Source organism: Thrips palmi, unplaced genomic scaffold (assembly GCF_012932325.1).
Source record: "Thrips palmi isolate BJ-2018 unplaced genomic scaffold, TpBJ-2018v1 HiC_scaffold_1, whole genome shotgun sequence".
NCBI lineage: Eukaryota > Metazoa > Arthropoda > Insecta > Thysanoptera > Thripidae > Thrips > Thrips palmi.
This window is the reverse complement of record NW_023144620.1, coordinates 2,884,392-2,900,909: the sequence shown is the minus strand read 5'-3', so window position 1 is coordinate 2,900,909 and position 16,518 is coordinate 2,884,392. Positions and strand designations below refer to the sequence as shown.

The following is a 16,518-nucleotide window of genomic DNA, read 5'->3' as shown; positions in this document are numbered from 1 at the left end:
CATAGAGAGGGAAGCAAGTGAACAAGTTACACCATATTTACATTTATTATTCACAAGTGTTAAAATACATGCGACAAAAGCAATCGCTGTCTCCATAATGGAAGGTGAGACAGAAATAACACCAACACTGTTTCAGTCATTATTTCCACCATAAATACAACAGTAACATAAAAATAGGACAATGGCTTCCACTATCACAGTTCATTATTTGGATGGTTGGGAAGATGGAGTATGCAAACCTTGCTGTGTGGCCCACAAGCGTGCATAAATGGAATTTGGTTTGTTAACAAGATCCCTATGAGGGCCCTGCTCTACCAACCGTCCCCCGTCGATGACCAATATTTCATCACAGTCCATCACGGTCGAAAGTCTGTGAGCTATTGCTATTGACGTCCGACCTGCGGTGGCCCGTCGGAGGGCGTCAACAATATTCTGAAACAAATTTGCGAGCGGTTATTTGCCGTGGCTCCAGCCTGAACACAATTACTCAAGTACCCTCGTGAATTTACAAACCTGTTCAGTAATGGAATCAAGGGAAGATGTGGCCTCATCAAGAACCATGATAGGGGAATCTTTCAGTATGGCTCTGGCAATGGCAACACGTTGTTTTTCTCCCCCCGACAACTTCAGTCCTCTTTCTCCCACTTGAGTTTCATATCCTTGCGGCCAGCTAAGAATAGAATTGTGTAGGTCTGCCAGTTTGGCAGCTTGAATGACATCCTCCTTCGATTTGCTTAATGATCCATAATTCACATTGAATTCAATGGTATCATGAAAGAGCACAGAATCCTGGAAAAATTATAGGAAAAACAAGATTTTACAAAACAGTAGTGGAAATAAGATCCAACACATTATTTGAGCAATGAAATATTCTTACCTGTGGCACTACAGCTAATGACCTGCGTAAATCATCAAGACTTATGTCTTTTATATTTTTCCCCCCAATTAGAATTTCCCCATGGTTTGGTTCAAAGAATCTATACAGTAGTCGTACTATGGATGATTTCCTAAAAAATAATGATAAAATAATATGTTACCAGTAAAAAAGCAAATGCACACCAACATTTCTCTTCGGGATTTATTTTAAATTATTTACCCTGTGCCCGAGCCACCAACAATGGCAACTTTCTTCCCAGCAGGTATTGTGAAAGAGAGATCTTGAAAAATAGGCTTTCCAGGCAGATATTGAAAACTAACATTGCGGAACTCAATAAATGCATTTGATGGTGTCACCAAGAATGGAACACTATTTGGTTTACTCTGAGAAAATAAAAATATGTAAAATGGGAAAAGAGACCAAAAAATCTTGGGGAATGACAAAAGCTGATACTTACTTTAATTTGAGGATCTACTGTCATCAAGGTAAACATTGTTTGCATATCAATTAGAGCTTGGCGGACCTCTCTGTACACAGAACCAAGAAAGCCTAGAGGAACTCCTAGTTGAAATAGAAGTCCATTAACCATGACAAGGTCACCAACAGTCATTGTACCTAAATTGAATGAAAGATTGGAATTGTCATGTAAGCTTAGGTTTATCAAAATTCAAGCCCAATGAAAAGTATTTGTAATACCTCCAGTGATTTGGTGAGCTGCCATCACCATTATCAAGCTTAAAGCTCCACTGAAAATAGCATTCTGGCCAAAGTTGAGGAAAGCTAAGCTTGTGCTTGTTTTTAAAGACGCATCTTCGTACTTTTTCAAGGATTTGTCATACTTGTTAGCTTCAAATCCCTCATTGTTAAAGTACTGTTTGAGAAAGATCACAATCATTTAAATACAGTAAAACCAACAGAGGTAGAAGATGATGTGGGAGCCTCTCATACCTTGACAGTCTCATAATTGATGAGGGAATCTATGGCATGATTACCAGCTTCATTTTCAGCTTTATTCATCATCACTCGAAATTTAGTGCGCCACTGAGTAACACCCAAGGTATAAGCAGTATAAAGACCCACACAACCAACAGATAGTGCAGCATACTCTGGACCACATTTCAAACCCTACAATTAATAAGATTAGAGATTAAAACTAAGCTTACTGGCTCCTTTTTCCTATTAATGGCAAAAGAGAAACGGGGTGGCCCGCCCAGACTTATATAATGATTTCAAAATATTTACCAAGATAGTTGCTACCATACCAAGTTCAAATACAGTGGGAACAATATTAAAAATCATGGCTGACAGAGCAAAGTTGATTCCTCTGCTTCCACGATCAATAGTCTGGCAATATTTGTCAAAGAGAATCTTAATTAGAATAAGCTCAAGGAAAGTGTTATTAGTTCAATGAAACATACTGCACCACCTTTGAAAGTGCCCCTGTTTTACGAGACAAATGAAATGAAAGGTCTAGATTATGAAGATGTAAGAAAACATTGCGGGCAATTTTCCTTATTGAGTGTTGAGCTACTCGAGCAAACACGGCATTACGCAATTCATTGAATCCTGCAGCTCCAGCGCGAGCAATGCCATCTAAACAATGTGTAAAGAGGAAAAAATAGTTAACGAAGATATGTCATTTAGAAAAATGATACAGTGCATGTTCCAGAAGAAAAACAAACTTACATCCTAAAAGAAGAGCAATGGAATAAGTGAGCACCGTGTCCGGAGCACTTGATAGATTTAAAATACCTCCCTCAGCAGACATGTTTAACGTATCCACAGCATACTTAAACAAAAAAGGCACAGAAACATTGAGCGTTTTTGCACCTACTAGCAAACCCATGGCAATTTTCACTCTGTTCCTTATGTCTGGATCATCCTGGGAAGTAAGTAAATACCAAACAAGTATAAATTTGTTGGCCTTAACTTAAGTCCAATCATTTCATTTAAAGCAAGAAAAAATACCTTGGGCCATACATATGACAGCATAGCTTTAATCATTTGTTTACTATTGACTTTATCCTCTCCATTCCTCGGTGGTCCATTGTCATCATCATGGATATGGCCCACTCCAGCATGGAACCATACTCGTCCATCTTTCCTTTGAATTCCAGTATTACTAAGCTGACTAGAAGTGATATCCTTCCCGGTGTTTTTCTTTTTTGATGCGTCGTTTGCTGTATAAACTGTTGCTTGTGAGACGCTAGACTTGCTTGTGCTGCTAACTTGCTAGATAAAAGAAGATAATAAACATTCACTTTTCTATTTTTCTAAAAAAAATTATTTGCACATGGGAAATTGATAATAAGAGGCACTTCTTCGTTGTTCCCAATGACACTGACATATTTGTTTAGTAAACATTATCGAAGTTCCCATGACATGTGAAAGTATGTCAATCAAAGTTATATTACCAACATGATTGAACAAAATAAGAAAAGACAAATGTTTTAATAAATAACAATCAGCTAAAGTTTTAATTTTTATTTAAAAAATTAGTAATAATGGTCTTACCCTAACCGCAACTGTAGGTAATCTTCCAAAAAATTGTGAACGAAAAGTGACGCTAGAATGTTTGTTTAGACCGTACGTTCCAAATGAAATTTTTGGTTCCGGAGGATAATGGTCTGTTGATAATTTCAGAAACCTGTTTTTCCATAACTTTTTAAGGCCAAAAACATTTCGTCTGCAAGGCCAGAGCAGCGCCATGTTTGTTTGCATCGAGAGAATCGACTGAATTTTCGATTACAGCTGACGACAAATACATTGGTACCAACCACTGAACAATAGTTTTGTATTGCCGGCTAAATCAATGTAACGCATTTAATGTCGTATAATTAGAGAAATACTACAAAAACTTAATAGGAAACACGAATTTTGATGCCACCTATCAATAAGAGCCTAGCGAAGTTGATGCACCACAGCGGCAGTGGAGCGGAGGTGGGGTAGGGGTAGACAACATTAGCAGTGAGCACCAAATGAATGATGTCGAGAAAAGCTGAAAATTATTCTTAAATTCATTCTTGTCTGAATTTTCTTCCAATTGATATATCTTCAAGCATACGCCGTCCTTCCAATTTATTTTCCTCGCAATGGTGCTCAGAAAGAAGACGTTGATTTGAGAAGGAATCTGAACTCTCATCTGATATGATGTTCAAAGATGTGTCAAAGATTGTAGTGTAACCTTTCTCGGTCACTTTAGAAACTTCAGAAGACTTCAGCCATGCTTCAGACGGGTGATGCTTGTTCAATTTTCACAGCTTAAACAGCTGTTAAAACATCGCGACAGTAGATCGCTGCAGTTGCCACAAGGTTCTACCCACTAGGATCATCCTGCCAGGATCTGTTTGACAGCATCCTGGAGCTGGAGCTGGAGCTGGGCTGAGTGGATGAATGAGCTTTCATGCAAAGTGAAACCGGCCTTGTGAAAAACATGGCTGGATTTGGTCGTCTTTTGGCTTGGTGGAGAATTCTCTTAGTTTTTCTTATCTTGTGGCTTGTGGTGCTTCTTCTTTCTGGTGTTCGTTCACCAAATCCGTCACCAAGCCCAGAGCTTGTTGATCGAATGCATAAAGCGTTCAAAGATTTACAAGCTCTTAAACAGCAGAATGCTAAATTGAGAAGCCTCTTCCTGGGTGCTCAGAGGTAAGATAGCAAAGTTAAATTGGTTTCTTGTATTGCATTTAAACTTAAACCTTCAACCATGTAAAAATGTGCTTTGTTTCGTCAATCTTATCTTGGAACCTTGTCTTCCAGTGGGACGCTCTTAGAAGGTGATCAAGTGGGAACCTTAGTGGATGAAAATGAGCAGAGTGGTGGAACACTCATTCGTGGTAAGCCTAAATCTATTTTTGTTTTTGTTTTAAATGTGACAATTTTCTCTATATTTTATTGAATGTAATAATGTGCATCTTACCATAGGGCAAGATGAACCAGGCTCAGGCTATGAGGAAATTCTACGAAAGTTGTATAATGGAATAACTGAATTAGGATTTTATACAAAGGCAGAACTAAAGATGGCTGTGAAACAAATTAAAGAGGAACCTACATCAGCCACCATTAACCGACTTTTAGCCTTGCAAGCTGGAATTCGAGAACATAAACAGTAGGAATTTTAGAAGTGTTTTGCTGTTATGAAGTCATTGTTACTTCCTAATATTATTAAAAAACTCTTTTTCCTTTAAACAGGTCTCTTTTAAAATCACTCTCTCAAGTGAAAGAAGAAGATGGGTATGCTCTTTGGCGTGAACAAGAATCAAAGGATTTGAGTGATCTTGTTCAACGCCGGATTCAATTTCTTCAGAATCCAGAGGACTGTTCTACGGCAAAGAAACTTATTTGCAATTTGAACAAGGTATGAAAGGATTAATACAAATGAAGCGCATTCCAGATATGATGTGTTATCTCAATCTCTCATTATACTTTGGGCTTTTAGGGCTGTGGATTTGGATGCCAGCTCCATCACGCTGTCTACTGCTTCTTAGTAGCTTATGGTACACAAAGAACACTTATTCTCAAATCAAAAGGATGGAGGTATCACAAAGGAGGCTGGGAAGAAGTTTTCAAGCCTGTCAGTGAAACATGTCTTTCCCCAGAAGGTGACAGTCTTGCAAATTGGCCAGGTATTTCTTTCTTCTAATTTTTAAAATAAATTTAATGACTTAACTTCCTTTGCTGAAGTTTCGATATTTTAAGTTAGGCAACTTAAATTTTCTTCTCTTATCTCAGGAAAACCCGACACTCAAGTCCTAGTGCTTCCTATTATTGATTCTTTGTTACCACCTCGTTCGCCCTACCTGCCTCCTGCTGTGCCTGCAGACCTAGCTCCTCGTTTAGCTAGACTGCATGGGCATCCTCTTTCATGGTGGGTTGGCCAATTTCTTAAATATTTGCTTCGGCCTCAAGCTACAATAAGCGATCTTTTGAAAAATACTGCGGACAAGTTAGGCTTCAAAGGCCCAATTGTTGGGTGAGTATTAATTCTTTGGACCTGCACTGTTAGTGCATTTGTTAATAAGACAGTTATCTATATTCCGTAAGCTTAGCCAGAGTCCTTACACTGGAGTTTTGCACTTCCAGGGTTCATATTCGTCGAACGGACAAAGTTGGTACAGAAGCAGCTTTTCATCCTCTCGATGAGTACATGCCTGCAGTTGCAGAGTGGTTTGATCAACAAATTGCCAATGGTAAAACAATTGATAAAAGACGTGTTTTCCTAGCCTCAGATGATCCCAAAGTAATATCAGAGGCACGAACCAGGTAGTTATTTTCCCGTGTGCTTTGTGTTCAATTCTTCTTTGCAATCTATATCATAATTTAAATATGTTTGTTGTCCTGTCAAGATTTCCAGACTACGAAATACTGGGAGACCCTGACATTGCCAAAACTGCTGCCATTGGAACAAGATATTCTGACACCTCACTTTATGGCATCATTATTGACATTCACTTCTTGTCTCGATGTGATTTCCTTGTGTGTACATTCTCATCTCAGGTATACCCATACTGCTTAATATTTAATATTCAAAACTCGATTTTTGTTGTTGTCTTTTGTGTAGTTTACATTGTTTCATAAAACATTACTTTTTTCCTCAGGTTTGTCGAGTAGCATATGAAATCATGCAAAGTCTTCATGTTGATGCTTCTGCCAGCTTCAGATCTCTAGATGACATATATTACTACGGGGGACAAAATGCTCATAACTGGAAAGTAGCGCAATCTCATGTCGCTAAGAGAAAAGAAGAAATTGATTTGAAGGTTGGAGATTCCATAGCAGTGGCAGGGAACCATTGGGATGGCTATTCCAGAGGAAAGAATCGGCGTACAGGCATGCAAGGTCTCTACCCCTCTTTCAAGGTAATCAAGTCATGATCAGCAATGCGGCCAATATTATATCTTGCCACTCCATCTTAATGTTGTTATGTCACTTATATACCCACTTCAACATTCTCCAGATGTAACATTTTGCTATTATTACATTTCAGGTTGAAGATCGAGTAGAGGCTGTTAAATTTCCTACATACCCTGAAGTTCCTCTGAAAGTGGTTCAAGATGCTCCATCTGCTGTGGAGTCATGAATATTTTGTTTTTCTCAATGGTTTGGTTTGGGATCCACGTGTGCCTTTTTCACCCGGCTGGCCCGGAAACTCATGTATTGTTTTAAGGCATCTTAAATTAATCCAAACAAGAGACCCAGGTTTTTAAAAATTTTACTTTAGGTTTCTTGAACAAATTTACTGTGTCAAATTTTTAACTTGTATCTTTTAACATAGAGCCTCAAGATTTGTAATAGTTCTTATTCATCCGCACTGTGGCATGACCTTTTGTGAAGTTGCTACCTTAATTTAAATGATGAGACTTGCAGTTAATGTTCTAGTCTGGATATTACCACCAGATGGCAATATTTATCTGTAGACTAACCTATCGTAATACACAGCACGTGGGGCCACTTATAAAACTGATTCATTTTAATTTTTTCTCTTCAGAATGTCATTTTAAATCTAACCTTCACATTGTTTTTTTTTTTTAAATAATTTATTCTTTCATTTAATTGAGTTGTATTGGACCTGAACTCTTGAATATTTACCGCCCTTCCCCTTCAACCTTCAAGGTATTTTCTTTGAGTATTTTGCTTGAATTTACTCCTGTCTCAAGTGCCACCTACTGTCAAATACTCACATTCAAATTGCCTTAATTATTCTCATCATGGAGGTATTTGGATGATTGACTGTCTTCCAATTAGTATGGTCTCTTACACACTTTATGTTTTTTCTTCGTATCATGAACATTTTGTTTTATCATGTTGTTGCTTTTGGTTAGCTAATTCAACTCTCAAATGTAAGTTTCCCCCTACCTATTGTTCAAATTTTAAAGCTGTGAAAATCTGTTGCCCTGGAACAACCATTAGTATTGTAAAATGCTGTACCAGCATATAAATATGTTGCATGTGTGTACATATTCCCATGTAAGTGTTCATGTGTATAAGTTTGTATTTATGGACCTATGTATATTTGAATTGTATGGAATCAAAGATCATGATTTTTATAGGTGTAAAATAGACTTTGTTTTTAAATTGAATATCATTCTTGTGTGTAAGTATTTGTCCAAAACCTGCATTAGTGTACCCCTCCTTTAAAACGCATGACTCTAAAATTTGTCAGAGAATAGATACTTGTTGATGATGTTGATGTGTGGTAAAGTGAGATGAACATCGTCCAGGTGACTGTTGCCGAACATTTCATTATAAAAATAATCAAATAACGTGTCAATGTCAAGAAATTTAATCTTGCTGGTTTACCTATTCATATTGTTCCTCTTGTTACATTACCTTATCTTTCTAAGCAAAAGTTTTGAGATTGGTTTCAGAAATGAGAGATAAAGTATGTAAGCTTATTCTAGGACATAGTACAAAGAAGTGAAAATTTTATCAAAGAATTGGTTGTTTTCATGAACACCTCATAATTCACAATTCTGGTCTATATGGTATTAAGGTTCTATTATACGAGTTAGACTCTAGTAGTGTTGGTTGTTGTTCATAAGGGACCAAAAATCTATAAATTTTACAAGTCGCTTTCCTTGGTTGGTACACTTTCCTTTTTTGTCTTTAGATCAAACTGGTTGATTCTGTCTTGACTCATCACTTTTGACCGCAAAGTTTTCATCTTGAGCACTGTTATCAACTTGACTTGCTATTATTTTTTATAGTAAACATGTTGTGTTTTAAATGTTATGTTTTGTTTATTTTTGTATGTTTTATTTTTGTTTTCTTTTTTGAACAAAGTTTTGTCAGCATTTGGTGTATGGTGAGATGACTCGTCATCTTAGAGCGATCAATTTAGATCTGGTTTTTATTTTATGCAGATTTATTGTTTCGTAAGATGTAGTTCAACCAACAATTTCTTAGTATTATGAAGAGTTTTCTCCAAACCCGCTTGCACCTATTTCCCTGTCCCCTCTGACCTGCGGCAAGAGCTGTGCATGGGTGAACTGAATTTACCTGGTCCGTGCACCCCATTCCAAAGCTGGATTTAGTTAAAACAGGTAGAGGGCAAGAATGGCCTCTTTGGTGCTAGGTGATGTAGGTTTATCATCTGTTAGCCATCATCTAATGAATTTTTATAGGTAAAGTTGATTTTGCCTTACTTTTGATTTGTTTTCTCTTAAAATACATTATTCTCACTTTCTTCTTACTTGTATTTTTCCACTGTGTTAGTTACTCTTATATCTTATCTTTTCTGTTGGTTGGGTTGTGGTGAATGACAAGAATAACTGTATTCCTGTTACTGCATTTATGCTTTGGGACCACCTCAGAAGCATTTCAGCATTTAAATTATCCCATCATGCAATTGTAAAATTTGTGATCTGAAATTTTATAGCCTTCCTAAACTGAACTGTGTACCTTTGGTGCTTACAGTAAATTTTGTGTGTGCATTTTCTCATGTGGCAATTCTCAGTTTGTCTGTTGCCTGTTTACATTGTTTTGATTTGATTAGTATTTGTTGCACTGCTGATATTGTTGATCAAAAGTTGATCGTTAAGACATCTACTTACTGTGATATTTTAGGCACTGTGTTTATTTGTAGTCATATGATAATAAAGAATGCATTTCCATGAGCTGTATGAGGTAAAGTGTGACTGGTTATTAAATGCAATGGTACTCCTAAATTTGCAACTCAATGTTTATTTCATAGAGTTTTTGTTTTATTTAATTTAATGATTTACACAAAAGGAAAACATTTAACAATGGGGTATTGCTTTCCTAATGTTACATGAACATGATACTCATGATGCTCTTTTTAAAAAAATATTACAAATTAGAGACTTTGTTTAGCTTTCAATTTATATCCGAGCTGAATGACAAATCTGAAGCTCAAAAGGTACAAATGAAATGTAACAGATGTGTTCTGTTAATCAGCTCTTCCACTCAACCAACACATTCACTCACGCGCACTCTTATGACACGAGCTCATGTCATAACTTCCACTCATACACGTACTAATATTATGTAGCAAGCTTTCCAGGATGGACAAGTAGTTGATGCAGCACTGCTGAGGAGAATACTTAAGAGACTTCGACAGAAATGCGTGGTCAAAGACCAGAAAAAATGTCACTTTCACATTATTGTAATGATGAAATAGCACAGGAAACCTCTTAAAAAAGACATCTCCCACTCCTGCATCCCCTCCTTAAAAATGCAGAATAGAAAAAAGAAATTCCGTTCACTAGATTTTGGCTTTGCACTTAATACTTAACTTCCTCTGGAGTCAGATTTCTGCCAGATCAACAAAGTTCTTCGAGAGTTCACTTTTCCTTTCACATTTTATCAAATATCACAATCTGTTCAGCTGAAGGGATAAATTAACAACAAAATTCTCAAGTAGCTATGAAACGGATCACTTCCTCCAGCACTTCAGTCTATTTGACTAGGGTGACCTGACCATAGAAGTGAAACTTCAAATCAAATACGTTGAACAGTGAAATTTTTAGTATGGAGATTTGATAGTCATTTTCAAATGGAAGAGGTCACCCTGTAGCCTGTAGGCCATTACTAGCTCCCACTACAAGCTTGGAAAATGTAAGAAACAAAAGATAAGGACATGGCACCATTTTGATAGGCCAGCACATCAAGTTAGAAAAAGAAAAATAAGCAATATGAACAATAGAAAAGCCAACAATTCAGTACAAAAATATTTATTAATCATGTATCAAAATGAATTCTCACACTTGAACTATCCTGACAGCTTTCATTTGCCCACAAGTATGGAAAACAACAAAATGACAGGTCATCTCGTACCCTACATGTATTCCAAATTTTCTCAATCAGATACCTACCTACAAACATATAATATTTCGATCACAAATCATAACTGAGCATATCAAGATTCAATATAACTGAAGAGGAAAAAAGTAATACGAGAAAAAGCCAGTGAAGCATAACGAATTTGGAAACTTAAAATTAGAAACTAAGCAACAGAACTGATGGATTTCACCACAAATGACAAAAAAAAAAAAAGAAAGAAAGAAATACATAGGGAGCAGTTGACAGTAACAACCACTTTACAATTTAAAATTTTTTTTAATTTGGAGGACAAAACTTGAACATAAAATTACATAAAATCCTTTTGGGGGTAAAATGGACCCTTAAAACATAAACATGTTTACTAAGTGTCCATCACTGGGCATGACTTAATACTGGTAGTACAAAAGCTTTCCAACAGTCTGACAATGGCTTTGTTCTCATAAATCTTCTTTCAAGGATGAGTTATAAATTACAAGTACAAATGTATCAAAGTACTCCATAAAAACCACCGGGTATTAATTTTTTAAAAGACATTGGCCAGCTTACACTTGTATTTGGACAATTGAATCAATTAAGTCAAGTGCAGCATGAAGGAGGGGAGGGAGGGTTCCACCAAAATTCATTTACACTCCCTCAAAGTGGTATCACAACATTAAGTACAGTTCATAAAATCAAAACAGAATGACAATACAGTGACCATACTTAAAAAAGCTGCCCAACACACATCCTCCACAATTCAAGTGTATCACAAGTTTCTCACAACTACCCATTGAAAAAAAAAGGTGGCGTAAATATTTCTTTCGTTAAAAAATGCGGGCCAAAATATAAAGTCCTGTGATTGGTTAAGCAGTAAACTCATCTCACATATCCCGAAAAGATAGGCATGCTACTGTCAATTGAAGTCAATACTGCATGTGAACACACATAGACACTTCAACAGGAATATTGGCCCAGGGGATGGTTCATGGAATGCATCCTCACTACCCTAATATTTCAACAGGTACCTCAGTCGTTCTGTCAGCAGATACTACTGACCCCATCGCTTGATCATTTTCATACACAAGTCAAAATAAGCCATAAATAAATAAATAAACGAAGGAGATAAAATAATGGAAGGCGTACAAGCTCAGCTTGAAAATAATAACTTGAACTGTTTCATGGCAACTATTAATTCGCTTCAAAATGAAGTTCTCAATTCGCTGCAATAAGTTAACATATATAATGCCAAAGAACTGCAGCCAAATTCAGGAGAAGCAAGAAGTCTAAATTGGAGCAGCACAGTACTGATGATTGCCAAATTTGTATTGAAATATATTCTAATGACTGCCTAAACCTTTTCATGATCAGTTGCCCTCCTCATTATTATTATCATTAATAATATAACTACCATGAGAAAATAAGCAACTCCTGTGATACTACTGCAATGACTGCTTCAAATTCATGAATTCAATGCAGGCTGTCTCTTTACAATGCCACTGAGACCACCTCCATCTTCCCACAAAAACCTAACGGAAGACATAACTGCAACTTGAGCCTGGGCATGAATGAATCAGCATAGAGTGGCCCTTATTGGTAAGAGGAGAACTCCTGAGGGTCAGTCAGTAGAGGCCATGTTGAACTATTGCACCCAGCGTCTCTTTCCCAAATCTGTGAAAAATAACAACCTCAAATACTGTTGCAAGAACAGGGATTAACAAGGTAAAATTTAATTGAAGATTACCTAATTTGGAAGAGAAAAGCTAGAATTTGTCCTGAAAGAGGAACAAGTTGTTGGTGGCTGCAACAGCAATAATATTCTCTAGAGGATGCCAAGCTGTGTGAAGGATTTTCTTGTTGAAGTCCAGGCAGTCTACACTGATATCATCCTTCTTCCTTTTCCCTCCAGTACAAACCTGCAGAACGGAAATTTGAAAATTTCATAAGAACAGACAATAGACAATGGAACGAACATTACAAAATTGATTCACTCAATAGTACCTTTCTAGGCTTGAGTAAAGTCTTGGGTTTAGCCACGTCCCGCGAGGCTTCCAAAGTAGCATCCTTTTTAGTTGTTCGGTCAAACATACGGAAGAAATTATTGTAAGACCCAGTCATAATGGCAGAGTCATTACCATTCCAGCAGCACTCAAATTTATCAAAAATGCAATCATTCTCATATAATGAGCATAATTTAGACCTTAGATACTCATGGACCTAGAAAAAATTCATACAATTTATTTCATTTGGCAGATAATAGTGGATAATAGCATCCAATAGAACACGATAAGAAGACATACCGGATAGGACTCAATAGGTTTCGTTTCCATGTGCAAGTCCCACACTTTCACAGACAGGTAGTCCCTTGAGATCATATACCGTCCAGAATTTGAGAGTTTCACATCCGATATACTTGAAATAATTTCTGAGAAGAAACTTCGATTGGTTGGATCTTCAGGCTCTTCAAACACTGCAAAGGAACACATTGAAGGTTTACTCAAGAAACCTTTACTAAAACAACAACTCATTGACTAATCGACAATGTCTTACACTTCGAATGCCTATCACAAAGAGCAGCTGCTCGCATGTCGCACAGCCGGATGGTTCCTTTGCTACTGCTATATACAAAGAGGTTGCACTCCACAGGGTGAAACTCTGCAGCAGTGATAACTTCTGTCAGTTCTTCCATGTTGGTGGGCTTAATATCTACAATATTGAAGCTCTGATCTGTTATCTCTAGATGCCAGAGATTGATTCGAAGATCATCTGCAGACAAGTATGTCTCCTGGTCAGAGTTAACGCTAATTGAGTTTATGTGGTATGTGTGCGCATTGGCAAAAATTCTTCGTGGTGATGCTTCAACCATGAGCTCCATGGGCTTTATGACAGGGACCTAGAGAAGGAAAAAGTTGTTAAATGCATGAGCTTTTAAAAATATTTAGTTAAGTTTAAGAAGTTTACAGTGAGACTTACTCTCAATTGTGTTATACATGATGGGTCACGAGCCTGCCCAGTCTCTTCTTTGGTGTTGTAACCCTCAACTTTCTTGTCCCTTTCAGACACCTTCCACAGTTTAATGGTTTTATCTGATGCCAGATGCAAAGACAAACAGAATGAATTTGAGGTAAAATCACAGAATCATCAGTTACAAAAAGCACTCTGAATCCACTCACCATTAGTGGACAGCAAGAAATGAGCTTGGTTCTTTCTCTTGAGCCACCGGATTTTATTGATTTTTTCTTCTATTTCTAAACTTTTGAGGTAATCGAACTCAGGTTCATGGCTCTGGAAAGTGCTGTAGACATTGTATTCTCCTCTCCTTGGAATTACACTTTTACTCTGAAAATAAGTTGGAAAGTATTGACGATTAAAGTTGGACAGTCAAAATTTTGAAAAGGATCAATTAAACAAAGATACTGTTATATACTCACAACAGGGTCTCTTTGAAATATGACAACACGTCCTCCTTTGTCGCCAGTTGCTAGAAGATCTCCATCATGGTTGAATTCAACACATGATATTATATCAGCTGGAAAAAAAAATAAAACGTCAAGAACTGACTAAAACCAAAATTAACAAAAGCTAATGCTGCGATCTGTTATCAGGATTTTGACACAAGTGCTACCAGAAGCTGTCAGAATGAATGAATTATCATTCAAACAATCAGACAGATTCAAAGCACAACCAAGTTAGATCACTAAATATCATCAACACACCCTAAGCTAACGCAGTTCTATTTATTTATTTGAGTTAAATCCAACTTCGTACATTAAAATCGACACTTTAGTTTAAGGTAGACCTTCGAATCGTTTGAGGTTATGGGCCGTCAACATAGGCAAGGACTATGACAACAAAAGATATATTTCCCCGGTCAAGAAAGCCCGAAAGAGTAATGCAATAACGTTCTTTCCAGCAAAATACATCAGCAAATTCCGTAAATTAAGGGCACTCATACCCCCAACGGTTTACATACCCGGTCCCGAGTTTTGCGCCTTTTCTTAACTTTGCAAGTGTTCGGACAGCGGGGGCGAAAAGACCGCAACAAAGTGACAAATACCCCAGCCGATTTGGATTTGTGCAGAAGGTTAAGAACGGGCGACATTATCAGAGTAGCAAACTCTGTAGGGGAGATTCGGGAAAGTGGGCGCAACTGTCGAATCCTTTAATTTGGCGACTGGAGAACTAGAGCGGCCGGACCAAGTCAACTAGGCTTGGACTTTACTCACCTTCCGTAACGTCGTCGTCCAGAGTCCCTTTAACCTGGGAAAAGTACCACTGCGTGTCTCCATTCCCTGGAAGAGACACCACCATTTCAGAATCTCGGTTGGAAGAAAACTAGGCCGGTTACTCCTCAACCACTGCGCGATCGCACCAGCCCACCAGCGCAGCCACCGGATCGGATCCGACTAGCCAAACAGAGGCCTAAATGGGTCAGGACGAAGATAGGCTTCCAAATCTCTCACTTACCAGCCATATCAGAACCCGGGGGTTATTTGAATGTGTAATTCAAACCTCACTTTACAAGAAAAGCACCTTCAAACGTTAAATAATCAATAAGGGAGGCGGATGGAAAAAGATTTGTCACATTTCAGAATTAGATTTCTTTAGACCGTCCTTCCTTTATGGCGGCACTCACGAGTGAAAAACATGTGACGTCATGCGCGATGCTATTTTTTCTGAACAAGTGACTGTCGCACCGCGTTGAGGTTTCCGTCTGCTTCGCTAAGGCGCCAAAGTTTTGGCGCGCGATTTGAAATGAAGCCATTGCGATGCTTGTGAGGGATCTGGGCTTGTCGGTATCCCATTATTTCAGGCCTTGAAGGAGAAATGTGAGAGTGGAACGTAAGGGGCCACCTGAAAGCGCGCCTAAATCACTAAATAAACCAAGATTGGTTGAGAGGAAAAGTTGCAATAAATAGTTCAAAATCACACAAAGTCCCTCAAGACCTCCAAAGACCTCTGTTTGGTGGCGAGTGGTTGAAAATAAAATACATAAGATTTAAAAACATTTTTAAAAAATTTTCATTGATTTACCTGAGCGTTTGCCGCCGTTGACGGCCGTGTTGATGATGCAGCCCAGCCTGGTGAGGGACGACTGGCGGATCATCTCCGTGGACTTGGCCAGGATCTGCCTGGGCGGCGACTGCGGCGACGGCGGCGGCGAGCTGCCCCTCACGGACTGCACGGACTGCACGGCGTGCAGGGCGGCCGCCTTGGCCGAGCCCTTGCCCGCCCCCTTGTCCTTCTGGGGCCGGTCTCCCCGCGGACTGGGCCCCCACAGGCCCACCCCGACGCCGACCCCCGCGTGCCTCATCGCCGTGGTGGACTAGGTCGGCGTGCTTGCGCACGCCCGGCACGCCTGGCTGCGGTCTGCGGTCGCCTGGGTCGCCGGCACGGGGCGCGGACGCCGTCAAGCCGCGTCAAGCTACCCACACCGCGCCGAGCCGAGCTGGGCTGGGCTGGGCCGGGTGGGCTTAGACGCCGATCAGCACCAGGGCGCCTGCAACAAAACGAGAGAGATCTTAGAGCACCTCTAGAGCGCTCGCATCGCAAGGACTGGCGGGGACTCCCAGCCCCCCCCCCCCTTTCCTCTGACACTCGGGTCCCGACTTCCCCGGGCCGGCCTGGACTGGACGGCCTGGATGGCCACCGCATGGGACGCACACTGTGGTCCCGCCTTTTGCGATTCGGCCAAGTGCAAGGCAAAATGCAAGGCAAGGCTTGCATTTCGATCTGCAAATGACATTTTCGCAAGGAACACCTAGCGTGGTGTATGCGTTTCCTATAATTGCAAGTAAAAACTTGCAGAAACGCAATGCATTAATTGCACTGCCTCCCGCCTTGCGATTCTGCAAGGCAGAACGGGG

The 16,518-nt window shown here is 39.1% G+C and overlaps 3 protein-coding genes across 4 annotated transcripts; 1 reads left to right on the top strand and 2 right to left on the bottom strand.

Moving 5' to 3' along the window:
- Positions 1-26: 26 nt before the first annotated feature.
- Positions 27-3,620, bottom strand: LOC117644155 (ATP-binding cassette sub-family B member 7, mitochondrial). The gene is made up of 12 exons (XM_034383427.1): positions 3,392-3,620; positions 2,846-3,109; positions 2,564-2,759; positions 2,304-2,470; positions 2,120-2,221; positions 1,826-2,002; positions 1,574-1,748; positions 1,335-1,492; positions 1,097-1,260; positions 878-1,007; positions 514-789; positions 27-432 (listed from the first exon to the last, which is right to left on the bottom strand). The coding sequence occupies exons 1-12, from the start codon at positions 3,596-3,598 to the stop codon at positions 205-207; spliced, it is 2,244 nt and encodes a 747-aa protein (XP_034239318.1). The 5' UTR covers positions 3,599-3,620; the 3' UTR covers positions 27-204.
- Positions 3,621-3,770: 150 nt separating this feature from the next.
- LOC117644165 (alpha-(1,6)-fucosyltransferase) lies at positions 3,771-9,504 on the top strand. Its single transcript, XM_034383439.1, has 10 exons — positions 3,771-4,522; positions 4,634-4,710; positions 4,799-4,982; positions 5,066-5,231; positions 5,313-5,499; positions 5,606-5,846; positions 5,957-6,136; positions 6,220-6,370; positions 6,472-6,732; positions 6,861-9,504. Exons 1-10 carry the CDS (start codon positions 4,281-4,283, stop codon positions 6,951-6,953), a joined length of 1,782 nt encoding a protein of 593 aa, XP_034239330.1. The 5' UTR covers positions 3,771-4,280; the 3' UTR covers positions 6,954-9,504.
- Positions 9,505-10,550: 1,046 nt separating this feature from the next.
- LOC117644174 (protein phosphatase PP2A 55 kDa regulatory subunit) lies at positions 10,551-15,965 on the bottom strand. Of its 2 annotated transcripts, none has more exons than XM_034383452.1 (10): positions 15,686-15,965; positions 14,878-14,943; positions 14,083-14,180; positions 13,825-13,990; positions 13,625-13,737; positions 13,202-13,544; positions 12,952-13,121; positions 12,653-12,868; positions 12,396-12,567; positions 10,551-12,322 (listed from the first exon to the last, which is right to left on the bottom strand). In XM_034383452.1, exons 1-9 carry the CDS (start codon positions 15,963-15,965, stop codon positions 12,415-12,417), a joined length of 1,605 nt encoding a protein of 534 aa, XP_034239343.1. In that variant the 3' UTR covers positions 10,551-12,322; positions 12,396-12,414. The 2 variants fall into 2 exon arrangements, with proteins under 2 accessions (XP_034239343.1, XP_034239353.1); XM_034383462.1 differs by lacking the exon at positions 15,686-15,965 and adding an exon at positions 15,119-15,307.
- Between the last annotated feature and the right edge of the window lie 553 nt (positions 15,966-16,518).

Excerpts from the sequence above, each read along its gene's own strand:
- LOC117644155 (XM_034383427.1), bottom strand. The coding sequence starts at position 3,598 with ATGCAAACAAACATGGCGCTGCTCTGGCCTTGCAGACGAAATGTTTTT. Across the intron at positions 2,471-2,563 it reads CATTGCTCTTCTTTTAGGAT|ATGGCATTGCTCGCGCTGGA; the intron begins GTAAGTTTGTTT and ends CACATTGTTTAG. Across the intron at positions 1,261-1,334 it reads CAGTAGATCCTCAAATTAAA|AGTAAACCAAATAGTGTTCC; the intron begins GTAAGTATCAGC and ends TTATTTTCTCAG.
- LOC117644165 (XM_034383439.1), top strand. The coding sequence starts at position 4,281 with ATGCAAAGTGAAACCGGCCTTGTGAAAAACATGGCTGGATTTGGTCGT. Across the intron at positions 5,500-5,605 it reads CAGTCTTGCAAATTGGCCAG|GAAAACCCGACACTCAAGTC; the intron begins GTATTTCTTTCT and ends CTCTTATCTCAG. Across the intron at positions 5,847-5,956 it reads TTCAAAGGCCCAATTGTTGG|GGTTCATATTCGTCGAACGG; the intron begins GTGAGTATTAAT and ends TTGCACTTCCAG.
- LOC117644174 (XM_034383452.1), bottom strand. The coding sequence starts at position 15,965 with ATGAGGCACGCGGGGGTCGGCGTCGGGGTGGGCCTGTGGGGGCCCAGT. Across the intron at positions 13,738-13,824 it reads TTTCTTGCTGTCCACTAATG|ATAAAACCATTAAACTGTGG; the intron begins GTGAGTGGATTC and ends ATCTGGCATCAG. Across the intron at positions 12,568-12,652 it reads CTTTACTCAAGCCTAGAAAG|GTTTGTACTGGAGGGAAAAG; the intron begins GTACTATTGAGT and ends TCCGTTCTGCAG.